This window comes from Peromyscus maniculatus, chromosome 1, assembly GCF_049852395.1.
Source record: "Peromyscus maniculatus bairdii isolate BWxNUB_F1_BW_parent chromosome 1, HU_Pman_BW_mat_3.1, whole genome shotgun sequence".
NCBI lineage: Eukaryota > Metazoa > Chordata > Mammalia > Rodentia > Cricetidae > Peromyscus > Peromyscus maniculatus.
In genome coordinates, this window is record NC_134852.1 from 181,476,229 (window position 1) to 181,502,857 (window position 26,629).

A 26,629-nucleotide genomic window follows, 5' to 3' on the forward strand; every position below is an offset into this window, starting at 1 on the left:
AATCCACTCGCCGGTCACATCCCCCTATTCCTCTCGAAGGCCTGGTGGGCTCCACTCTAGGCCCTTGTTTGAACTGCTTTTGAGAATGGTGGTGGCTTTTGTTGTTGTTTGTTCTTACTTTTTGTTCATTTTATTTCTTTGCCTGCTGAGGGGTGGGATTACCATGCAGCGGCCATGCTAGGAAGTTTCTCATGGCTCTTGAGGTTTACTTGGAGCTCATGATTAACTTCTTCTGGAGTCTTTGGAACTGCTCTGTTCTCATGGGAGGGCTGGTTGAAGAGAAGAGGACAGATGCCTTTATGACCAGCACTGTTCTAACAATGAAGAGAAGCAATGATGAGGAAAATATACCCAGAGCTAGATGGTCCTCTCTCATTCATTGAGCGACCTTCAATCGTCTGTCCGCTGGGCATCAGTTTCCCTACTTATAAAATGGCAGTGATGAGGGTGCCTCTCCTCAGGCTGTGAGTGTGAAATGGTGGATATCTTCAAAGCAGTTGGAACTGTCTGGCTGTGTTTACACCTTGGCAGAGCCCAGCCTCTGCTTCGGCTTTTCTTCTCAGGAGTGATTGCAAGCGGCAGTTCCATGATAGGATGTGCCACCGTAGCTCTGTGTGACGGTGGTTGGAAAAAGAGGTCGGAGGCAGGAGGATGTGGGCAGGGACAAGCTGACCTTTGGTTTCTGGGAGGAAGTAGAGAAACTGCCTGACCTCTGGTTTGAGGGTCCAGGCATTTAATCTCCTTCCTCCACTTGTGAGTAAAGAACCAAAGCACCCCCATTTCAAGCAAGCGCCTCACCCCAGCTTGAAACAGGCCCGAGTTTCAAAATTCTCAGAGCTGCTGACATAGGTCCCAGGACACAGTCAGGATGTTTGAAGAGTCATCTGGTAGCAACTGATTAGCCATAGAATGCCCCAATGCCGGAGATGGTCAAAGTACAAAGTCAGGATGTTTGAAGGACTATCTGGTAACAACTGATTAACCACAGAATGCCCCAATGCCAGAGGTAATCTATAAAGTTTGACAAACAACCGGTTAAAACTACAAAGTAAGATAACACAGAAATTCTGAAAAGCCCCTAAAACTTGAGCCAATCAGAATTGTACCCGTACTTGCACCCCTAAATGATGTAACCTTGTGGGTTTTGCTTTTAAAAACTGAGCTTGCAGAGGGGCGGGCACCTCCTCCAGCCTCTGCTGTGTCGGGGTTCTCCACTGAGGTCCCTGTCAAGGGGCTTGAACTGCTTTGATAAACCTTGCTTTTGCCTCTGGTGGTCTCTTCGGGGGTCTTGAGCCCAGGGCACAGCAGTGAGAAGAGCCAGGCCCAGCTGACCTGGCCTTGATACCACCATTCCACAGCCATGTCCTCTCTTGAGCAAATAATTGGAAGTTACCCACAGGAAGCCTGGAACTGTGGAGTAGCAGATAAAGTAGCATTTGTGAATCAGCCTTTCAGGTTATTCAGACTTTCTGTTTTCCATACCTGACTCTGAGTTCAGACACCAAGACGTTGCTGATTTTTAACATGTCACTTACACCAGAGAGGCCAGCAGGCCCTGCTTTATTCTAGACATTCAAGTGAAGAAATTCTGTATACGTTATAAACTATAATCCATAAAGCCCTATGTCGTGGGCCAGGGCTCTGAGCATTCAGGCCACACAGATGGGAGACTGACTGGCTTCTGCTGGGAGCTCTCCACTCTAATTTCCACACTGCCCCATCCTCTAGAGTTGCAGAGCTTTGAAGAATAGGCTGCCATTTAACTCTGCTACCTACGTCCAGGAGAGAGCAGTTTACATTGAAGTGTCATCCCGCTCCTGCATTGCTGAGTTGGGGATGACCACGTGAGCTTGTCTTAGAAGGCCGACAGGAGTCGCATCTTGAAGTCTGATAGCCTCACCTTCCTTCTGATGCAATGATTTCTGTGGACATCCATCGCATGAATTCCCTAGCACCGATCCACCTAATTAGCTGCTCCACAACCACCTGAGAACCTTCGAGAAATGCAGACTCCTGAGGCTCAGTCACTGTGTCTTGGTAGTACCCTGGCACCTTCGTGCATTCCAAGTTCCCTGAGGGGATTCTAGAGAGCAGCCAAAAGGCACTAACTTGAACCGTTTACGGAGCCACCGTGGACTTGAGGGCTAAGTATGAGTCAGCTGCCCTCTCCCCCACCTCTGGCTGCATTTGAAAGAGGCAATCATCGCTTCACTTTTCCTTTTTTAGCTGAACTGAAACCTAAGAGTCACTGTGAGAAGCCAATCCTATTCACCTGAGTGTAAATCTAAACGGCTCCTCTGCTTGACCCCAGCCCTTTATCCGCTTCCAGGTCTAAAGGCCAGAACTGTCTTCCTTCTCAGTTTGGTTCCCGGAACTTGTCATAGCCCTGGCTAGCGCTGGTGAGGGAAACTCTGGGGAGATGGCCGGCTCTGAGGGTCCTTTAGTCCCCAGATTGACTCTCAGCCCTGAAGTCTTTCTCTTGCCCCTCTAAGCCCTACAAGCAACCTCAGGCCTGGCCCAGCGTGGTGCTGGAGGTTGGGGGCTCCTCTGCAGCTCTGTCTGATCTCCTGGAATAAAAACTCATAAATACACACAGGCATCCACACAAAACTGAGGCTGTGAGCACAACCCGGACTGTGGAAGGGATCAGGACGAGGACCAGGGCGCTAGCCAAGCCAATCTTTCCTTCCCAGCTGCTACTGCTTAGTCTCTGGAATAGAGACAGGTGAAGGAGAGAGAGAAGCAGGGAGAGAGAGGGACTCGCTCGTTATGAGAGGCGCCAACAGTGGGCACAGGAGCTGCCTCCTGGTTCTTCTCACTCTATAACCGCCATGAGGTGGCACAGTTCATTGAAATGTTTTAAAGTTGCCACCAGCAGTCGGTCAAACTCCTCTAACCTGTTGAGTAGAGAGAGACCTTCATCATCTCCCAACCTAAGCTCATCATTTCCAGGCCTCTTGTTACAACTCAGCCTAGTCTCATGTTTTCTATCAACTCTTGGGATGTGATTCACATATAACGCAGTTCATCCATGTAAATGGTTTTACTGTTATGCACAGAATAGTGTGATCTATACTACAATCAAATTGCAAACATTTTCATCGCCAAATAAAACTATGTACCCTTTAGCAGCCCCCCATGATGCTTTCCTTATTAAGCAATCATTCAGTATTCTCTGTCTCTATGTGAATTTATCTACTCTGGGTGCTCCATAGGTATGGGATTATATGACATGTGATCTTCAGTGCCCAGTTTCTTTGTCATAGAATGCTTTAAAAGAATACCATACTGTATCCATATCATACAGTAGCATATCATCACATCACATGTCAGTGTGTCATTTATTCTGAGGACTGAATTACAGTCCATCGTATAGAACACGGTGTTTGGCTCTATTTCTGGATATTTGGGTTATTTCCACTTTGACTGTGAATAATGCTGCAGTGGACATTGACGTAGACTGTGTGTGGCTGTATATTTTCACTTCTCTTGTCACGTATACATTGCTATGAGTAGACACCAGGTCCTAAGGGACATATGATTTGAGGAACTGACCAAGTCAGTCCTATTTAACATATCTTTCTGCTCACACTCCCAGAGCAGGCTGAGCTTCTAGCTTTCCTGCCTCGGAGCAGAAGAGAGACACGGCCATCTTAGTCTGTTTCCGTCCACTCTAAGAGGCCTTAGCGCCCTATCTCCCTATGCCTTCCTTCTGCACTGTTGCAGTAGGTATTGGGGTTTTGTAGTTCCTGTGGACCAGGCCTGGGAGCCAAGGTGTTCCTGTTTCCTTCATCCCTGTGAGCAACCGCATCTCCCCTTACAAGCATGGCAGGGTGGCAGACCTCCCCCCTTCAGAAACGTCGGGCAGCAAGTCTTTGCAGCACACAGTCAGACTTCAGGGCAGTGCATCCAGCACCCCATCCTCTGTCCAGGAATGGGGGGAAAGAGGACGGCACAAGTCCTTTCTAGGCTCCTAGAAGCTTCTTTCTGTCACATGAGTCCCCTCCTCTATTCTCCATTGTTGAAGGCCAGGGGCAAGTTCCATCTCTTCTCTCTGACTTCTTGCTCGACCTCTGACCCCTGCTCCTGAGACACCTCCTGAGGAAGCAGGTCTGACAGGAGGAGTTCAGTGACTTGCCTTTTAGCCAGGAGCCATGGACTTAGTTATTTTCTGTTTGCCATGCAGGTGTGGTGGAGTTGGAGCAGGAAAGCACTTCCCCAGCGCCGGGCACCAACCCCCGACTTAGAATACACCTCCCTTAGCTTTTGGAGTCCTTGTCAGTGGATGAGCCAAATCTGGACTCTGGTCCTGAAAGGAACATCTCAGCTGCTTTAGACAGAGCGTTAGTCTACGCCTCTCCCTCCCTCACCTCAAGATCATCGGGCCTCCTTCGGAGGAGAGCTTGGAATTCCAAGCCAGTATGCATCCAGAAACTGACTGGCCTCCAGTTCCTGGGCTGTAATACAATAGGCCAGTTTTCAGGCAGATTTCCAGGTGTGGACCTCTGTCTTCTCTCTGTCCCCAGCTGCTTATGACCATCCTTCTACCCACAAGTCCCTGTCTTCCAAAGGAGGCTAGCCTTGCTCCTTTCTATCACGTTCCAGATAAAACCCCCATCTGAATCTTGGTTCTGGACTTCGGGAAAGTTGGGAAGACAGTTCTAGAGCAGATGCTGGCTCTTCACAGGTCTCATGGCTTCTCCAGCTCTTGCCCTTTGGTTATTTCTCCAAAGCCACTTTTTTTTTTTTTCCATCTTCATACTATGTGCTTAGGCCAATCAGAGTAGGCAGGGTGGATAGATGATTTCAGAGCTGTGACTGTGCCAAGTCCCTGCTGTGTGACAGACACCATAACGTAACGGACACATCTGTGTCATGTTTGTTAGGTGGCTTCAAGTTCCATACACTGAACAGCATTTCCATGACAGTGCATTTAGAACAAAATGTCTTAGGGGAGGGCAGAAATGGTGTGACCTATCCTCTCTCTGTTCTCTACTAGCCTGATAAACAATATAATCTCTCTTACTTCTGCTTTTCTCTGTACAGAATGGAAGACTGTGCTATTTTGTACACTGATGAGATCATTTTCATGCATATTATAATGGCCTCTTTTTTTGACCTAATTTGTCATTTTTTATTACCAAGCATCCATACAATGTTGGAGGGGTCTAATCCCAATCTCTCTCTCCTCCCTTCTGTCTCTGTCTGTTGGAGACCCTCTGGGAACAAAGCAAAGAGCTTATGGGTGTTTCTAATTTAAGAACTTCACAGTTATGTGTTCTTTATTAAATAATTGAAAACATAGGAGCCGTTTGGGAAGTTCTTAAAATGTTTTCTTGTTTTTGTTCAATCTAGCAGTACTCTCCATTCTTTTTTTTTTTTTTTTGAAGTTATTTCTGTGTATTTAAAAGAGTAATTCATGTTCATAGCAGGCAGAAAATACAATATAACAGGGTGGGGGAGGGGAGGGCGACTACAAACTGCAAAGCCACCCCACGTGTCTCCCCCACCCCCAGGAATGCTCTGTAGAGGCTCCAGTATCTGCCCTCTCTGACATTTTTCTAGATATATAGATTTTATATATAGATTTACGAAGCAGGCCAGCATGCTGAGACGCCTTCTTGAGTTGCTTTGGCTCTGCTCTGGAGAGACCTGGGCTTTCCCTGCCTCAGACCTGTCCAGAAAAGACTGAGGACTGAGAGCTGAGTGGTCGCTGGAGCAAGTTCAGGAGGTCTGAAGAGTGGCTTGCACATGCTTCACTCCTGGGGGTGGGCTGAGGATTCCATAGACGCTAAACTCCCGGAGCCACACAGAGAGTGTGCATCTTAGAGGCACGAGTGGGAGGCAGTCCTTAGAGGAAGGACTGAGGACTGCTTCCCAGACAGGGTCCCCCTTATTACGGTCCCCCCTTTTTTTGTAGTTGAGGCAACCATTCCTTTTTGTAATCATTCCTTCTTACTCAAGGGAGAGAGTCAAGTAAATATATATAAACGTTAAAAAAGCATGCAGACAAGTAAAGAAGAGCCCTGCCCTTTTCAGAAGGAAAACCAGAGGTCAGAGAGGCAGGGGGAGAGCAGAGAGCAAGACAACCCATGACCTGGCTGCCTGCAGACCTAAATCTCTGCCAGCCACCCCGCCCCCAGGTGCAAGGAGAAGTCAACTGCCCCCACATCTGCTCTTACTTTGGCCTTTCTTCTTCTCACCTTGTTTAAATCTTGCCCTGCTCAGCTTTATAGAATGACAGGGCCACTCAGGCCTGAGTTCAAATCCAGCCATGCACCTAGAAACTGTTGCTGTTCTTGGTCATTCCCTCTTGTGTGGAATAGGTTCAAGAGTCTCTGGGTTAGAAGTGGCTTCGAGAATGAGATAAGATGCTGTGGTCGGTTCATGCCTCTCAGTCATACCCACCCAGTTGCTGTCGTAAGTTAGTGTCCCCTGGTCATATCCACCCAGTTGCTGTAGTAAGTTAGTGCCCCCTAGTCACACCCACCTAGATGCTGTGGTGAGTTAGCTCCCCCTGCCCCCCCAGCTCCGATCATATCCTAGACCTAGAACTTCAGAATTTCCTTGGAAATTGGAAATTGATAGATAAAATTATAATGGATCAGAGTGAACACTAATCCAATGGCTGATGCCTTTATAAAAACAGGAAACACACTGAGATACACAAGGGATAAGCGCTTTATGAAGGTAGGGGGTGATGCTATACATAGCAAGGGATGCTCAGGATTGCCAAGTGGCTACTTGGTGGAAAACAATGAAGACACTGGGAAGTGTTCTTATTTTATTTTTCTATTTCTGTGTGTGTGTGTGTGTGTGTGTGTGTGTGCATGTGTGTGCGTGTGTGTGTGTGTGTGCATGTGTGTGCGTGTGTGCGTGTGTGCGCGTGTGTGCATGTGTGTGCATGTGTGCGTGTGTGTGTGTGTGTGTGTGTGTGTGTGTGTGTGTGTGTGTGTGTGCATGTGTGTGTCCATGCACCTGCGTGCATGTATGTGGGCACACTCTTGTGTGGATGCCCATGAACTTGTGCTTATGACTGTGGAAGCCTGAGGCTGATGTTGGGAATCACCATCAATGGCTCTTCCATCTTATTCAATGAGGCAGGGTCTCTCATCCAAAGCCAGATCTTGTGATATGGCGTCTCGACACCAGCTTGCTGTGGGGATCCCCTGTTACATGTGGACCGGGGGCACAGCAAAGGACAGCCAACAGGGGCATTAGCTCCGGGGTGACTGGCAGGGGTGTGACTTGGGAGCAGCTACAGCCAACGCCATGGTGCTGAAGGCAAAAGCGAAACTCGCTTGCAGGCAGCGTCCTCTAGTTCCTCAGAAACCATTCTGACTGAATCACAACATCCCCCTTTTTTTTTCTTCTTAACAGGAAAACAGAACTTCAAGGATCCCAACTGCATCTTTTTTTTCTGAATATCATCTCAAACGTGGGCATACTTCTATCTCACCCTCCTGTCTTACAATTAGAGAGAATCCACTTGCTCTTCCCGACGTGGACAGTTTGGGTTGTTGGTGTGATGGGCATTGTTGATGTCATTGGCTTCAAGGGAACCTGAGGCAAAGGGCTACTGTGAGATGCTTTTTCTTTGCTTGGGGAGCTGTGCCAAGTCCTGCTGTGAGGACGGAGGGTGGTGCATTGAGAACGTCCCTTACTGTCTTCGTTTGTGTAGGTGAGTCTGCCGTGGTGGGAGACCATGAGCGCACTTTTTCTTTAAATCACACTCTGTCTGAGAAATTGTGCTTACGGTGAAATTTCTATCTCCCAAACATCAGGGTTTCTCTCACTTTTTCCGTTGTTTCTCATTCTTGTTCAACCTCTTTATGTGGCAAAGGACTTTGTGCATTAAAAAAAAAAAGAAAAAGAAGAAGAAGTTCCACCGTAGAGAAAACTATCCTTGTTTTGGGTTTAAAAATTTTGTATTAATATTGTTCAGTGGTTGGGGGGTTGTCGCAGCATACGTGTTGAGGTCAAAGGGCAGTGTGGTGTTGGTTCCATCTTCCTACCTTTACTTCATAGGAATAAAACTTGGGCATGGAAGGCAAGCACCTTTACCACCAACCTGTCTCAACAGCCTCAGAAACTATTCTTGAGATCGCCTCCCTCAGAGCTTTTGAAGGGTTAGCAGTCCAAATGCTTTCAAAAATCTGTTTTTCTACAACTGACATCTGTGGGTGATTATCATTTTGAACAGCAGTCAACAGTCCCAGTTGGCTTGCGTTTACAAAGCAAGGCTCCAAGAGTACACTATTAGGGAGAGATTTTTTTTTAATGATTATATTCCATGAATCTACATATTTTTTTATTTATTTTTTAATGTGAAATTACAATATAATTGCATCATTGCCCCTTCTTTTCCCTTTCTCAAAATCCTTCATTGACCCCTCCTTGCTCTCTTTTAAATTCAAGGCCTCTTTTTTCATTAGTTATTGTTACAGGAATATATACATTTTTTTCCTAAATACAGCCTGCTCAGTCTGTGTAATTTTACTCACATGTGTGTTTTCAGAGCCGACCATTTGGGATTGGGTAACCAATTGATGTGCCCTTCCCTGGGGAAGACTATTTCTCCCAGTCTCAGCAGCCCTTAGTTGTGTAGTTCATTGTGTAGGGTTGAGGCCTTGTGGGTTTTCTCCTTTGGCATGTCCATTGTCCTTACTCAGCTCCTATTTAGGCAGTCATGTGGCTGAGCCTTTATGGGCCTAGATTCTGACATTTCTAGAGGATACAATCTCATAGCAAACTCTAACCGTCTGGCTCTCACAATCTTTCTGCCATCTTCTGTAGTGGTCCCTGATGCAGAATGTTTTGTAGACGGATCCTTTGGAACTGGTCTCCACAATTCTGCACTAACCACTATTTAATTAAAAAAGAAAAAACATGATTGCAGACTACTAATTAGCTTTTTTCATATAAGATAATCAGAGAAGAGATAGCAAAATTAAAGCTGCACTAATTGCTATGTATTGACACGCTTAAGAGAAAAGCTGTGACAGTGGATCCTTGCATGGTGACACAGTGGTGAAGCTTGAGAGAGATTTCCTGCTACTCAAGACTTCTGACCTTAAAATTTTAGGACTCTATAGAAGGGGATGACAGGTAAAAAATGCCAAAATGGAGAGTAAAACTATTCAGTGGGAGCAGCAATCAGTTGTATTGTGGTCAAATGGCAGCTGACCTGCATGTTCTACAAGCTGCCTTCCAAGCTGAGGTCCCATGAGCAAGGGACAGCATTGCTCTTGCAATGGAAAAGCTGGTCTATTTGTCTTCATTGCTTGAGCTCTGGCCATCAACTTGCTTGTCCTTGTCTGATGCTTCTGGGTGTCTTCAGATTCCATCTGTGAGCCTTTCCATTGACTTGGAGTGCCTTGAGTTTCTCTGAGTTCTGGGTGCCTTGCACAGTGCCTGGCTGTGATGGATATTCCAGTTTGTCAACTTGACTACATATGGAATTAACTAAAACCCTCAAATGTAGGGATTTCTGCTTAAATTTGAAGTGAGAAGATCTACTTCTAATCTGGATTTTTAAGGTGGGAAGACACACCTTTAATCCAGATCCAACCTGGGCCATGTCTTCTGCTGGAAGCCTATATAAGGACATGGAAGAAGGAAGCTTTTGGTCTTTGCCTGTTTGTTCTTGCCTCTCTATCAGGTCCATTTCTTCACTTGCATTAGAGCTGACTTCTTCAGGATTCCAGCATATACCGAAGACCAGCTCAGATATCCAGCCTCTTGGATGGAGCAAATATTGGATTCCTGGACTTTCCATTCATAGCCAGCCATTGTTTGATTAACTGGACCACAGTCTGTGAGTCATTCTAATAAATCATATATATATATATATATATATATATATATATATATATATATATGTGTGTGTGTGTGTGTGTGTGTGTGTGTGTGTGTGTGTGTGTGTTCTGTTACTCTAGAGAACCTTAATATACTGACTGTGAGCACAGGAGCTCACTAGATGCTATTGGATTGCTGTTTTAATTTATTCAGTAAGATGGTAGGTGGATCACCAGAAATGAAATGGCATCTGCAAGGGAAAGTTTGATGGTGATTTGAAAAGAAGATACTGGAAATATCCCCAGATAGTGCCTTTTGAGGTACCATGCCCTGGGGGATTATACTTCAGACTTGATTAGCCTTCCAAGGCAGTTGGCAATGTGTTCTTTGACTAAGGCAGTTTCTTCAGTCCCCAATGTTAGCTGACATTTTCCTGTTGGAAATGACTTCTTTGTCCAGCCCTAACATGTTCTGGCCTTCGGACCCCTGTCATCCCTGACACTTCTCTTTTTCTCACCTGTATGGCTGATCAGTTGCCAATTGTTTTGTCAACAGTTCCGTCAAGGGTCTTACAGTTTCTCCTTTCTCTTGCTTCCTTCTTCTGACTCTAAACAAAGACTTTATGATCCAACATCTAGAAGAAGACAATGACCCTCTAACCAAGTGACCATCCTTCCCCCAGTCCTGTCACACACACACACACACACACACACACACACACACACACACACACACACCTGATTTAATCTTTTCCCACACTCTTTTGGCATTTTAACTACTTTTGCACGATGGGCACTACAACCTCATTCGCACCTCTGCCTGGCACTGAGCATATGATTGTTTCCGTTTGAATTTCAGAAACCACTTTAGTCTGCTCTGTCCCCTCAGCTTTCCTGTGCATTTGCATTTCTGAGGCTTCCTGTCTCCACTTCCCAGCTGCCTACCCAAAAACCACTTCAAGGTCCCCATCCCTAGAAAGTCTCCCTATCTGTAGGCAGTTTACATGGAGTCCACCCTGTTACCACCCCTTTTATACCAGCCTCTACTCGAGTGTGACTTTTGACCTTCTAATCATGTTATAATGTCTTTAGCTTGCAAGAGTCTTTTCTTAAATGAATCGTACTACAAATTCTCCACAGTCTGATAGAAAGACTCACAAAAGCCAATGTGTGTATTGGGGGGAGCTCAGTGTTTAGTGAATGAAAAACTGAGATGCCGTTTGAGCTTTACATATCTCATTAATTGAGATGAATAGCCATTTAGGACTATGAGTTGTCTATGATGCCACAGATGATTTAAATATGACACAGTTACTCATATACCCATGAGAACAGGGCACTGGCTCTAAGACCTCCTACTATGTATGGAAACTGGCTGTTAACAAAAGCATCTGAGTCCAAGTAGATATAACACAGTGTGGAGTGGCAGAATCTCAGGGCCAAACCTGCATTCTTATCTGAAAGGCACCAAATTCACATTGTTTTCAAACATTGCTAACTCCAGATTTGGTCTTAGGTACTTGATCTCAGAATCAGTAGCTAATTCAAACACTTTAATCTAGCCTACAAGTCTGTTTAATCTAGGTTTTCATGGGCACTCTAGGCTGTGCCAGACACTTAGAGGACGTGAGAAACCAAATCAGATAAAACTGGCAATGTTTAGTAAAAGTGAGATGATACACAAACATGACCTGATCATCTCTTGGCCTTTTGGCTAAGACCAAGACATCCAGGATCTGTTATACTGGTCACTATTATACCAAGGAACAATCTGGGATTCTTGAGAGATCTTCAGAGTATCTGTTCTTGGGTTGTTCAAAGATTGAGGAGAATTTCTCAAGCTTGTTGGCTGTGTCTTGCGTTTTGTAATAAGAGCTTGGCACTCAGTAAATATTTTGAATAAAATAAAGAAGAAAAGCTTTTCTAAATTTCTATAACACCACAAACTTAATTTCTTTCATTGCTACTTGGTCAGATGGCAGAAATGGCAAGAAACTAAATCTATGACAACCATGAAGTGAAACTGTCCACCATGACCTTTGAGCCTCTTACAAGTTCTTCTTAGAAAAGTTTTCATCAACTTACAGAAGTTGTCTTGATTTCTCTGGAAAAATATGACTTCTTGATACAATCAAATAAACTGATCTAAGAACTTCTTGTGTAGAAATAGTGAGAAAAGGAGCTAAAATTCTACCAGAGAGCCAGGTATATTGGCTCATGCCTATAATCCCAGAACTCAGATAGTAAAGAAGGAAAAAGCTAGCCTGGACTACATAAAACTCTCTTTTCAAAAACTGAATAGTGATGATATTATTAATAGCTATACTAGGGAGAAAGTTGAGTACAGACTATTGAAAACAAGACAAATAAGGAACACACTATAATAATATATGCTTAGAAAGCCCAGGGGAGGTTCCTCAGAGTAGGTGGGCCTGTAAGTCATATAAGCTAGAGAGACTTCTACTAGATGAACGATTAGTGGGTTGATAAAATGAATGGGCAGATATAAAGCCATGCAATTTCTAAGCCTAAGGTTGTCTGTCACCTTAGAAGGGATAATGGCAGTAAATTTGAAGAATGGTTTATCATTTACAACATGTCATCCTAGTACCCACAGATATTTCTGTTCACTTTCTGAGGTTTGACCAAGAGATCCAGGGGTTAGTGAGCCTGATAATTTCTAGCATCCACCACATCACAGTATAATTAAGATAAAAATGGATGCACAACAAGAATAGATAGATGGTGGGGTACTGACTTATAAAACACAAGTGAATTTTAGAAAGGAGACTAGAAATATGGATTGGTCACCTGAACATTTCATTTATCTGTATCATCACTGCATTCATGCAGCTGAAGGAGTGGATGCCCTGTAAATGATGAGTTTATTAATTTTGTCTGTGCATTCATTCCATACATCCTCCAAACTCTCCATTCATTCCATACATTCTCCAGACTCTCCACTCACTCCATATATCCTCTAAACTCTCCATTCATTCCATGCACCCTCCAGACTCTCCATTCATTCCATGCATCCTCCAGACTCTCCAGACCCTGCTTGCCTGGCTATAAAAAAATCCATTCTTCCTTCACTTCATTGTACTTGACGTTTACTTCCCTAACTATAAAGTCTCTAAGGACCTGTTCACTTAGAAAATATGGTCCTCACAAAGAATTCAGAAGACAAAGGTCTTATTTGCATTGAGTAGAGTTTTGAGACAAGTTGATAAGGGAAGGGCTTAAGGTACCTGTGCTGACAACCTTGTAAGAACCTTCCACCAATGAAAACTCTTGCTTCAACATGGGCCTTTGTCTTCAGCAAGTCCTAGGATGATGATTGTCTACCTGTTACTATCTCATCCCATTGTAACCTTAACTAACAGGAAGTTCTTCCTAAATTGTCTGTTTATCTAAAAGAAAAAGGGTCCAACTAGGAGCCAGACTCCTGAGGGAATGATCATGCTTATGAGCAGAAATTTATTGTCTATTCAACAAAATTCTGAGACCTAAATAAATGCAAAAAGCTTTAGTTCTAACAGGAAAGACTGAAGTAAAATCACTTTACATACCAGTAATAAGCTACATGCTAGCATTAGAGGCGAGTAATGAGCTATATACTAGCATTAGAGGTGAGTAATGAGCTGCATGCTAGCTTTCAGGTACACTCAAGATACAGGGAACTGTGTGAGGCAGTTATGAGAGGTTTGTGTTGAATGTAGTAGAATATAAGGCCTTTTAACAAGACATGTATCGTGCTATATCAATCTTTAAAAACTCATAAACTGAGGTAGAGTAAAACAAATGCTTTACAAAGTAAAATGAGATTGGAATTTTCACAACCACCATGAGGTTCTGTCCATGGAAAGGGCATGGGTTATTATGTGACTGAGGAAGCAAGAGAAGCCAGGGCAGGAAAGGCATTAAAGACTGTCCAAAGGAAAACTCCATAAACAATAGCACTTAGGCATTAAAAGAATCACTGTGGCTGTTGAATTGAGCATCAAATGTCAAATGGTGAGATTAGGGTCTTAGAGCCCTATTATCAGAAAGCTGTAGAATCATCACAAGAAATGATAATGGCTCCACCTGATATGGAATACTGGGGCTGGTGAGAAGTGAGTAGCTTCTGCGTATTTGTGAAGAGAGAGCTTATAGGATGAGTTGATGAGTCAGAAGTCAAATGGGAGAAGAAAAGAGTGAAGAATGATTCCAGAATTGATGTCCTCTGCCTCAACAAGGCTGGTAGAGAGGGAGCCAGGATGAAAGGAGGAATCATCAGCGGTGAGGAAGATGTGCTGGGGAACCAGAGAAGTGATGAGGGTCTGAATTATGGTGACGCCAATGGACAGCAGAAAGGAGAGGGATCATCTAAGATGTGTGGCGGATGTGGAAGTAAGAGGATTAGAGGAAAGTATGAAATTGCTCCTAAGATTCTGGCATGAAATGGTTGTTATTATTATTATTAGAATGATAGGAAAGAAAGCACAAAGTTTTTATAAGTTGTCCAAAGTGTTAGAGGCTAATAATTTGTAACCTCAGAATTTGATTGCTTATGTGTCTGGTTTTAGAGTCTGTGTTCTTATGCATTGCACGGGTCACATCTTCCCTGAAAGCAAAATTAATAGGCTGGAAAGTCCCTCAGCTTTGCAAGGAGGCAATGTACCAGGAAAGTCCTGTTAGATGGCCGAGAAGAAGGAGAAGCTTGGCCAGAGGCGAGTGGCCAGGAGTTCTTCCTGTTACTAGACTCCGCTGCGTGCCATCCTTTCATGTTCTAAAATAAGAATACTGGCAAGTGCCAGGCCTGCTGCCATGCATGAAAACAATAACTTTTCAAGTTATGCGTGCATTTTGATGAGTGGATGGCCGCTGTTGGGTTCAGCTAAGGTACATCACAAATAGTAAGCCCTAAGTATTACCTGTGTGATGTGGCCCTTCCTGAAATAAACGCAAGGAAACAATGACTGTGGACTCATACATCCTTGGAGATACTGCTCTGTTTTTCTCCTCCTTTGTGCCACATTCTTTTCTTTTTAAAGATTAATTTGTATTATTTTAAAGTGTGTGTGTGCGTGCACGCTTTATCATGTGATTAACTAGTAAAGGGTCAGGAGCAGTAATAAGCTCAAACTTGCCTTCTCAATGGATTGATGGGGGGGTATTTATTTGAAGGGGGCAGGAGACACTGCTTATTGGTGGCAAGAGGGGTTTGTAGGGTGCTTTTGCAGACAGGTGTTCACTGTGACTCTTAGGTGCTCTTTTCTTATCCAGGAAAGTTAGCATCTCCAATGGACATTTTCTTTTTATAGATTCTTTGTGGATTTCACATCATGCATTCTGATCCCATTCATCTCCCCATCCCTTTGTATCCACCATCTGCCCTTGCAACCTCCCCTAACCCCCACCCCCCCAAAAAAGAAAGAAAATTTAAAAGAATAAAAATCTCGTTGTGGAAGCTATAGCACTGACCCAGTGGGTCACACAGATCACCCTTTAGACCAAACGTCTTTGCTTGCAAGTATTCGTTACCGTGAGTCATTGGTCTAGCTCGAGGCCTCTTGCTTCTGCTACTCCATGACACCGGGACTCCTCTTGGCTATCCTGCTCTTGCCCTGTGTCATGGAGATCCTGCAGCTTTGGGTCTGAAGGAGTGGCCCCTTCACATGCTCCAGCAGTTCATCGATAGGGTGGATGCTGGGTGGACCGACTTACAACCCTGGTTCTAGGCCTGGGTGATAGCTGGGTTGGTCAGCTTGCCAGTTCCCCCTCATCCTCCCCACCAGGCGAGCTCTCCAGCATTGCCCCAGCTAGCTCGCCCCATGCCTCAGGCAGCAAAGGGCAGGGCCAGTTCTGCTGCTCTCACACCCTCAGGGGCAGCTCGCCTCCACCCACGCCAGGGCTAGCTCTACCGTGTCGTGTCGCCCAGGCGAGGTGTGGGGCCCACTTTCCAGAGTGCCGCAGCCGGTGCAGGGCAGGGCCAGCCCTCCTGCCTTCGTGTCCCTGAGACCAACTCTACTGTGCTGCTCAGGTGAGGTGCAGGGCCTGCTCTCTCACTCTCATGACCCTGGGACCAGCTTTCCACCCTACGGCAGATGGCGAGGGGCAAGGGGCAAGTATGGGGGGGGCGGGCTTCTCTCTCCCTCACCCATACAGGACAGGCAAGCAGTGGGGTCATCTCTCCCACACTCACAACCTTGGGCCAGCTCACCCGAACCCCTGCCAACAGGGTCAGCTGTACTGTGTGGCCCGGGCAAGGGGCAGGGCCAGCTCTCCAGAGTGCTGCAGCTGGTGAGAGGTAGGGCCGGCTCTCCCACCTGCCACAGATGATGGGGTGGGGGAGGGAAGCAGCTCTCCCATGCTCACATTCTCAAACCAGCTTACCCCCCCCCACCTCACCCCACCCCCATCAACAGGGCACAATGGGCATTTTTGAGCTTTTGTTGACACAATGTCTTGACCAGGTGGTCTGGCTTCTTCCATGACTGTCCATTCTAGAAATACCAGTTTCAAAGCCACCTCAAGTGGATTCTGAAGACGTCTCCTGAGAACAACCTAGACACTTTGTTTTTTTGTTTGTTTGTTTGTTTTGTTTTGTTTTGTTTTGTTTTAGTTTTTTTCGAGACAGGGTTTCTCTGTGTAGCTTTGCGCCTTTCCTGGATCTCACTCTGTAGACCAGGCTGGCCTCGAACTCACAGAGATCCGCCTGCCTCTGCCTCCCGATAGACACTTTGTTATTTGAAGAATGAATGCCTGGTGTGCCAAGCCTTAGTTCCTTTTGCCATTGAGAAGATAAGTCTGATATATTTATAAATCTCAAAGGAAAAACACCTTGTGCCACAGGGTCCCACATGGGGAAACATCAGGGTTAGCCAGGAGAAGGGAGATACGTAGGCAGGTATCTGCCTTACTATTTCTTCAGGAGAAAAAAGTGAGGCAGAAAAAGCAGATTTAGGACTAATTAACACAATTTCTGCTGGCTTTCAGCAAGGATTGGTAGCATTTGGCTGTGAGGAGTAAGATAGATAGTGAACAGGAATGTCAAAGTCCCTGATAAAACAGGCCACCGAGCACAAAGACTCTGAAATGCCTGGTTTACATTTAAACGGAGTGTTCCTGGCCCATTGATGCCACCTCTTAGAACTGGCTGATTTGGGGAGGGTGGTCTGGTAGCATTAGCAAGCTTTCAATCTACCAAAGATCAGACTACCCAGAGCAAAACCTATAGTTAACAGGTGCTGTCATCTGGGTGTTTGCCCTCTGCCGCCTCTTCTTTGCTGGTTCCTCTCTTCATAGTGGTCCAGACATGCTGGAATACCCCAGGTCTGTTGCCTCATATGTGTCTCATAGCTGATGTCATGCAGGCTGTGGCCTATGTTACTGTTATAGAAGGTCTTATGGTGACCTCCAACTCTGAACTGTGCTCTTCCAACTCCTGAGTGGCTTCACTTGGAGCAGGCACCTCAGATCTGATGGATATTCCTGGTTCTCTACCACCCTAATGACTCAATCCCCAAGCCCAGGAGTTGTGCTGTATTTTTAAAAACTGCTTATCTATACTGTCAGCAAAGCCCTATAGGTTTTCTTTCAAAATAGAGATCTAAGAAAATGCCTGCTCAGTGACCACACCCATCAGACTCCTATCGCTCACACACTTCACTCCACTCTCTCCTCAACCTTGTCCGAAATACCCAATGTGGCTGACATCCTGAAACTCACTATGCAGAGACGGAAGAACCCAGAAATGTAAGAGAGAATCTCTTCCCTCAAAAGAAAGAAGCAGGCAGACAAGAGAGGGCAGAAGTTGAGGCAAGCCCCGGCAACATGCACTGAGCACCCCACAAGTATCGCCTTCTGATTTTACTTCTTTACATTGTTTAACTTTGTCACATGAAGAGGCTGGACCAAGTTTAAATGACTGGGCTTGCCTTTTCACATCACAGAATCCATAGCGACCGGTCACAAAGTCCTCTGCTTGCCTCCCCCATCTGCGCTCTGGCTGGCAGGGAAGGGGAAATGCATTGCTGGTGAGGGAGGAAGCTGGTGGGCGGAGGAGAGATCTAGAGTAAAAGCCGAGATGGTCCATGGTGTGCTGCAGGCTGCAGCATGCAGTTCAATCAGAGTGCCATTTTTTTTTTGTTCAAATTATTTTAATTGTTAGAATGCATAACATTTGAATGTGCAAATAAAAACTTCTAAAAAGCTTAGGATGGTGAGATCGCTCGGTGACTACAGGTGCTTGTTAGGCAAGCCTGGAGACCTAAGTGCCATTCCCAAACCTCACAGAGAGGTGCAAGGAGAAGTTGGCTTCCATATGCACATCAGAGCACATGTGTCCACACTTACCCATGTCACCAACAATAGTAATAAATAATTTTTTTTAAAGTTTCAAAGTCTGAAAAAAGAAAAACAAAGGAAAAGAAATGGAAAGACGGGTTTCTTTCAGGAGTGGAAACACAGCGTTGCTGAGGTGACCACATTCCCCTTGAATGGAGCTGTGGAGTCAACACAGTTTCTACCAAAGCACAGGGACAGTCCCTTTGTGCCGAAAAAACAAGGCTGTCCTAAAATTCATACAGAAATTCAAGGAAGAGAAGGAAAGAAGCCAGAAGGACCAAGGGAGAGAGGGAGAGGACTTGAGAACAAAGTTGAAGGTCTCACTTCCTGGTTTCAAACTTTCCCCAAAGCTGCAGTAATTAGCACTGTGTGATAGGGGCATAGAACAGGGATAGAGACCAGCAATATGTCCCCACATCTACCATCAAGGATGCTGAGACAATTCCTCAGAGAAAGGATAGTTTAGTTTTGGAACATGTGCAAAAGAACTTTATTCATCCTCAGAAATGAACTCAAAACAGGTTAGAGACCTAGATAGGAGCCAAACGTATTTTGTTCTTGCAAGAAAATGTTAGCAAGTGATAAACAAATTTGGTTACTATACATTGGTATAACTTCCCATTCTGAAAGGAATAAAGCATTGATTTGTGATGCACAACAGCTGCCTCTTGACGTTTTGTTCATGGCAAGAGGCCAGCCCCAAAAGGTCAAGAAGCTTGAGGTCATTTGTGTGAAATCTTCAGCTCAAGTAGTTGGCCATGACAGAAAGCAGACTGGTCACTGCTAGGGATTCTAGGAAAAGGGTGGGGAAATGGGAATTTTTCTAAGTGGGTATGGCTCCTTTCAGTGGTAATCAAAATGTTGCAAAGTTAAACAGGGGTGCTGGCTATACAACTCTATGTATACACTAAACACCCCACTGAATTAATGTTGTACTTTTAAGAATCTGTATTAAGTTTATACAGCTTTCTTTTGTGTGTTAACTATATTTTAATAAAGCTATTGAACATTTAAAAAATAAATTTAAAGAACACATAGAAAACAAAACCCTCAACAGATCACTTCCCTCTACCAGGCTCAGAACCCTAACATAAGCCCTCACACTACCCTCCTAAGTCTGCAAGGTCAACTAACTCACCCTCCCAATAGCACGCAAGTCTCTAACCAAAGCAACATCCTCTTCTGAAAATGCAAATGAAGTTACCCAGGCTCCAGAGAGAATCCCTCCACCAGCTTACTGTGTTCTCTGAACAGCTCTGCTTTCCCAGGACTTAGATGTACAGCTGTCCCTGGAGAAACAGGTCCATGTCTAATAATAGGTGCTCACTGATGGATGAATGGAATATATATAGCAAATGTATACAATAGAATATTATTCAGCCAGAAAGAATTCAATGCCATTTGTAGAAAAAAAATACATGAAAATAGGAGAACTGCTAATGTGGAAGGGGGGGGGCATGAAGAGATGGGGTGAGCATACAAGGTGATGGGAGTAAATATAATCAAAGCACATGTATGAAGAGTCACAATGAAATACATTATTTTATACAATTAATAGTTAATAAACTTTTTACAACATGAATGTAAACATTTTCAGCATATAGATTTTAATCAGCTTCTTTGAGGTATAACTTAGAGTAAATAATAAAACATCTCCATTTAAAGTGATCAAAGAGCCGGGCGTTGGTGGCGCACGCCTTTAATCCCAGCACTCGGGAGGCAGAGGCAGGCGGATCTTTGTGAGTTCGAGGCCAGCCTGGGCTACCAAGTGAGTTCCAGGAAAGGCGCAAAGCTACACAGAGAAACCCTGTCTCGAAAAACCAAAAAAAAAAAAAAAAAAAAAAAAATAAAGTGTTCAAAGAAATAAAAAGTAGGCTAGGCACAGTGGCACTTGTGTGCTCAGAAAGTGGAAACAGGAGAATCAGGAGTTCCAAGCCAGTCTCTGCTACGTAGGTAGAGTCAGCCTGGACAATATGAGACCCTGTTTTAAAAAAAATAATTAAAAAATAATAGAAAACTCATTAAGAGGCAAGTCACACATCATTCACAATGGCTCTGTTCTCCAGGGTCCCTTCTCCAAGTTCTGGTCCAGCTAGAAAAGATGGAGTACCTTACACATTCTGAACCCATGGTGGTCAAGATTTTGGTACTGACTAAACTTCAGACAGTGACATGGAGGCACGAAAGGATACGGATGGCCACCGTTGTGGGTGACCAATGAGGTCCATCCTCTTCTCCAGAAAAGGCCCTGCAAGAAGGAAGAAGAGCATCTCATTTGAATTCAGAAAGAGTACCTTCTTCCTCCTTACTGTGCATGCCCTCTTCTGCAGAAGAGGCACCTACCGCTTCTCCCCTTGCCTTTGCTGTCTGTCACCTGCGTCTCCCACAAGATTTGTATCTGGGTCATTACCATGCTCTTGGGAGCAGTTAAACCAGCAGAGACTGAGAACGCTCACTAAGCCCTGAGACTCTCAATTGTCTATTTCAGGTCGATACAGGCCATGTTCCTCCCGCTGCTGATGTTGAGCCTGGGCTTGCAACTTCATCACATAGCAGGTAAGAAAGGACAATGGGTGGGGCCTGGGGACGACGACAAGGATGTTGTGGCCCCTAGCCAAAGCTGGAAATGAGTGTGTTCCCCCATCTGTGGGCTTTCTTTGAGAGGAAGTGTGGTTAATGGATATTTCAAGTAGCAGAGAAGAATGGTTCCCAGGGTGGCTGGTCCCATCTTACAGAAACAGAGACTGGGAATGTCGGTCCCCATCATCCAAAGCTCACATTGAGACAGGACTAGTCAGAACACACACGTCTGTGTGGATGTAAGAGGGCAGCGGTTCAGTTCTATTTAAGGTAAAGTGCCAAGCAGCTGTTTCTCCTCTATCAGGGACAGTGGCCAGGGCAAACATAAAGTTCTTTGTTACTCATGTGAGTTCCTTTAACAAGCAATGGCGGTGGCCACTGGTCATTTAATGTCTTAATGTGAACTGAATTGAAAACTCTAGAGTGCCCGTAAAGCCCCGATGAAAGCTGAATCTGAAGCCTATGCCTTTGAACTTGAAGATAGGACATCTAACGGAGGATGTGGTTGAGCAGGGAGAAAGCAGTTTCAGAATCGATTGTTTCCCTGGGGAAGGTATTTCAGATCACTGGTGTGTGCTGTCAGGGAGGCACTACACTTTCAAGAGAATACTAGGAACTAAGAAAAGAGACAGGCATGTGGCTAGGGGGCCGGGTGCGCCACAACAGAAGCCGAGGATTTCCTTGAGAGGAATCCTGGGGAAAGTTATCCTTTGGCACTGGATAACCTTTGGATGAGCGGTCTCCCCATCTCAACCTGTCCAGGTGGTTGGTCCCACCCTTCTCTTCCAGCCATGTCTTTCCTTCCTCATGGGCTACTTATTCTGATCTGGCACTAAGGACACATATTTGGCACATTCTTCTTTTAAAAGACCCTAGAATTTTTCCTCTTTACTGTCCCACTCTACCCCAGTGCTAGCTAAAGGGGGTGTGTAATGATTTCCTCCTGGCCCTCACTGGGCAAGAGATTTTATTCCCATAAAGCCAATAAGGGACCAATGGGCAAAAGCAGGGTCTGAAGCTGGAGTTCCCGTGCCCTGACAGGATTGAGGATTTTAGGAGAAACCTCAGGGAGTGTGTAACCCCTATAGATTACTAACTGTAAAACCACCAGGGCTGTTGCTTTGCTGGTTTTCTTCGGTGTTTTCTCTTAGGGAAGAAAGGAGCTAGGGAAACGGGGGGGGGGGGGGGGTGGGCAGAATTTTTGTTTGTTTGTTTGCCTGTTTTCTTCTTTTATTTCATTTGTCTGTTTTTTTAATTAATTTTAAATTTTTATTTATTTATTTAATATCCCAACTGCGGTTTCCCCTCCCTCCTCTCCTCCCATTCCCTCCTCCAATCTCCCTCTGCTCCCCCCTCCCCCAATCCACTCCTCCTCTGTTTCTGTTCAGAAAGGGGCAGGCCTCCCATGGGTGTCAACAAAGCATGGCTATCAAGTTGAGATAAGACTAATCACCTCCCTTTGTATTAAGGCTGGGCAAGGCGATCCAGTGTGAGCACTAGGATCTCAAGAACCAATCAAAGCATTAGGGACAGCCCCTGCTCCCATCGTTAGGAGTCCCACAAGTAGACCAAGCTACACAGCTGTCACATGTATGTGTAGATGGCTGGTCCCATGCAGACTCCCTGGTTGTTGGTTCAGACTCTGTGAGCTCCTATGAGCCAAGTTAGCCATTGCTGTGGGTTTCTTTGATGTCCTTGACCCCTCTGCCTCCTACAATCCTTCCTCCCTCTCTTCAGCAGGGTTCCCTGAGCTCAGCTTTATGTTTGACTGTGGGTCTCTGCATTTGTTTCCATAAGTTACTGGATGAAGGACCTCTGATGATGATTGGGGAAGTCACCAATCTGATCACAGGAAATGGCCAGTTCAGTCTATGCATTCACTATTGCTAGGCGTCTCGAGATCTCTTCTATTTCCCCTTCCCAGGGAGATACCATGTGTCCCCCTTGGGTCCTCCTTGTTACTTAGCCTCTCTGGGCCTGTGGATTGTGGCATGGTTATCCTTTACTTTACAGCTAATATCCACTTATGAGTGAGTATATCCCATGTTTGTCTTTCTGGGTCTGGGTTACCTCACTTAGGGTAATTTTTTTTTTCTAGTTCGATCCATTTGCCTTCAAATTCAGTTTTTTTTTTTTAATCCTCACTGAATCTTTCCATAGAGGAAGGACTGTTCCCTGAAGAAAAGCAGCACAGGGATATTATAGTCATTATGAGCTCTGAGTTAGGTATTAAGGGAGTAGGAGGATGGAGAGACGCAGGTATGTTTACATTCGCACGAGCGCTTATGTATGCTGAATGTTGAACAAGGCAGTTTATGTATCCCATTCAATCCTTACAACATCCATTTGGCAGGCAGAGAGTCTGAGACTCAGGAACGTTTTTTTAATGTGTCCTAAATGAGATAGTTACTAGGTGGCATATGAAAGAGCTGTGTACACTGATATCCTTTCTTTCCTATCCAGATGTGGTGCTAACAGTATGATGAAATGGTTGACAATCTATAAATCATCTAACTGAGGATGGGAGTTTTACATAGGTTTGAAAATGGATACATGTTAAATGCTTATTCTGAGCATTTCACAAACCCAAAAAAAATGTTTAATGAATTATTTTGATGAATTAATAAAAAGAAAACCAAACCAGCATATTTTGCTCTCTCCATAAGCTTGGAATTTTTTTCTGCTTTCTTAGCAGATAATTTTAATTCAAATGAGTGACAAATTAGAATGCCTTCTTCTTGTGTGTGCTTTTAAAAACTTTATCATTATGTGTCTTTCTAATTAAAGTATTTTGATTTCAAACTAAGCTATTAGTGGGAGCACCTAGAAAACAAAGCTGAGGAATGGGGATTATTTGAGCAAAGAAAAAGGCCTGGGGTAAGGAGAAAAGGAAAATTTTGGTATCCATGTTTATTTATTTGTTTAGGCTTTTCCTTCTAAGAATTGTACATTTGGGTATTATTTTTAATAATACAGTTATATTAATAAATACAAATAATAAATCTATTTATATTTATATATATATTTATATTTATGTTATATACAATTTTAAGAATATACAGAAGCTTTAAGAAGAACCTGAGGTCAGGTGGGCTACAACATTCATTGTTTGAGAGAATATCCTGGTTATCATAGTGTTCAGATTGAAGATCCCACTTCTTTAACTGCTTTGGGTGCAGAACTAGACCTGCATCCATCACCGAAAAAGGCGTTCCTATACACAAGTTATATCAATATGAGATCTTATTACCCTCTATGCATACAGTTCTATTTTTAAATTCTAAAACTAATGCTGTAACTATAATTCTAAAACTATAATGACGAATCTGTAATTAGTCACTAGAGGTGAATAGTGGCACCCCCAATATTCCAATATAGTTAGAGAAACTGTAGTCTATCAGCAGGATAAAGGATTATAAGTGTGAAAGTAAATTAACCACAAGCATGCTGCTGCATCTGTGTGTTTACCAGTGTAATACTGAGTGAAAAGCCAAGACCTGAAAGATAATATATAGCACAATGTCTTTTTCATAAGCCTGTGGCTCAAGCGTTTTTAAATGTATAAGGTCAAGCTGAGATAAGCAAGAGACTGAGATGCACATAATCCAGTCTCAGTTGCTTCTGGAGACAGTACATGTGTCACATGTCATGTTCAAGTTCTTGGTTAAGGGGTGGCTTCTCAGATGCTCGCTTTTGTTGTAGTTGTTTTGAGACAAGGTTTCTTCGCATAGCCCTGGTTGTCCTGGAACTCACTCTGTAGACCAGGCCAGCCTTGAACTCACAGAGATCCACCTGCCTCTGCCTCCTGAATGCTGGGATTAAAGGAGTGTGCCATCACCGCCCAGCTGATACTCACTTTCTTATATGAATTGCTTAATAACTCTTCTTTAACTCATTCTGCTGTAAAATAGAGCAAAGACACGGAAAACCACAGGAAGCTAGTTCAAACTTGACACAACTGAACACTTTGGAAACACCCCCAGGTTGTTCACCAGCTCCCCAGGAACTTAGCAACTTCAGCCCAAGTAAGCTCCTCCTCAAAACACTGCTCATGGCGTTCTTCTCTCTGTTCTGAGTGTCACAAAAATAAATGGCTACAGATTAGTAGAAGAAATCTTTGTAAGCTCTCAGTCAGTGTGCATTCTTTGTAGATTCCAAGCCAGCAAATGGAAGTAACCCTAATTTTTAAGTGGCTATATATTTCACTGGACGTGCTATAGTTTATATTCCTAGTCTCCTCATTCATGGGCATTGCAGTTATTTCAATTTCTGAGTCAAGTGTACCTCTCTACAAGACTGTAGAGAAACCTGACTCATTCTGATTCCATGAGCCATTAATTATTAACTCTCTCCTTATGTATATCCTATAGATATACCATCTATCAATGTTTAATGGAATGATTAAGGATACATTTTCATATTAAAAGTATTTAAGTTTACGTAGGTTAAAATTCACTTTGACAAATACACAGTCATAGAATGACCTCCACAATCAAAATGGGATCAGATGCTCTTTATGTAATTACTTATTCTTTTATTGTTAATATACATTCATTATATTGCTTAGTGGAATTCACTGTGATGTGTCTACACATGTGTATAACATATACTGTAGATACTCTTTGTTGCCGGCTTCTTTCTCTTAGTGTAATACATCAGGGGTTCATCCATGTTGCTGCATATATCAATAGTTTATTTCTTTTTGTTACTGAGCGGTGTGTTATTGTAGGTATGCTCTGCACTTTGTTGATCCCTTGCCCAGGTGAAGGATGTTTGGACTGTTTTCCATTTGTGGCAATTTTAAACAAAGTTGCTATAAATGCTTGCAAATAAGTTTCTGTGTGGACATACATTTTAACTTTTCTGGTTAACTACATTGAATTTCTAGACCCTATGGCCACTGTAAATAAATGTATAGGAAACTGCCAGAGCTTTCCATGGCAGTTGTGCTAACTTTACATTGTCATCAGCAGTGTCTGAGAGTTTCAGTTACTCCTGGTATTGGCACCGCTCTGTTATTCTATGACATCCCAACAGATGTGTAGAAATACCTTGCTGTGGTTTCAGTTTGCAGTTTTCCACTGACCAATGATATTAAGCCCATTTTAATGTGCTGATTGGCTAGCCATTTATCTTCTTTGGTAACCTATGTTTGCAAATCATTCTGACAGTTTTTAATTGTTTTGTTTGTTTGTTTGTTTGTTTCCTGGTAAAGCATTGAATGTTCTTTATTTATTCCGTTACCAGGTATATGATTTGTAAATATTATTTTTCCATCTTTTAAATGTCATCTTTGCAAAGATTCTCACTCTGGTCTAACTTATGGGTGTTGTCTTTCATGTCTCAATCTTCAGAATCCATAGCTCAATCTCAGCAGCTCAAATAGTGATATTTTTCTGCACGTTTCGCAGCTGTACATTTTACGTTTAGATTTGTAATCCATTTTGAGTTAGTGTTTGTACAGATTGTGGGGTACCAGTTGAGGCTCCTTTAAGTTTTGCATACCAGCCCCATTCTTTTAGGTCTTTCTTTTCTTTATATGGAAGTGCCTTTGGCTCTTTGCCACAGACCAATCGTTCATATTTGTGTGGGTCCATTGATCCTTGTGTCTAGTCTTTTGTCAATATCGTCTTCTCTTGATTATTGTAAATTTGTACAGGCAATTTAGTTTTTCATCTTTTATTGCAAAATCTAAAACTATCTTGTAATCCAGATACACTTAAGAAGTTGAAGTGCAATCCTAATTAGTCTCAACAATAAAAACCTGGAGTCAGATATCGAGGGTGAAAGCTGGAAGATCAGAGAAGAGCAGCAGCCACTAGAGAGTTCTTACCTCTACAACATCTCGGACTGAGTGGGGCATCCTGTCTCTACGAATCCTCAGACTGAATAGGGGGCTGAGATTCTGTCTCCACCTCCCG

At 43.9% G+C, this 26,629-nt stretch overlaps 1 protein-coding gene across 3 annotated transcripts in view; it reads left to right on the forward strand.

Moving 5' to 3' along the window:
• Window positions 1–26,629, forward strand: part of Pdcd1lg2 (programmed cell death 1 ligand 2) — a 70,160-nt gene that overhangs the window by 3,230 nt on the left and 40,301 nt on the right. Inside the window, exons 3-4 of one of the 3 annotated variants that reach the window (XM_042262468.2) lie at window positions 7,381–7,681; window positions 20,617–20,684. In XM_042262468.2, the coding sequence (XP_042118402.2) occupies window positions 7,542–7,681; window positions 20,617–20,684 (208 nt within the window). In that variant the 5' untranslated portion in view covers window positions 7,381–7,541. Of the gene's footprint in view, window positions 1–7,380; window positions 7,682–15,638; window positions 15,823–20,616; window positions 20,685–26,629 lie in introns of those variants that run through there. The other 2 variants (XM_076562035.1, XM_006991085.4) reach the window with 2 other exon arrangements.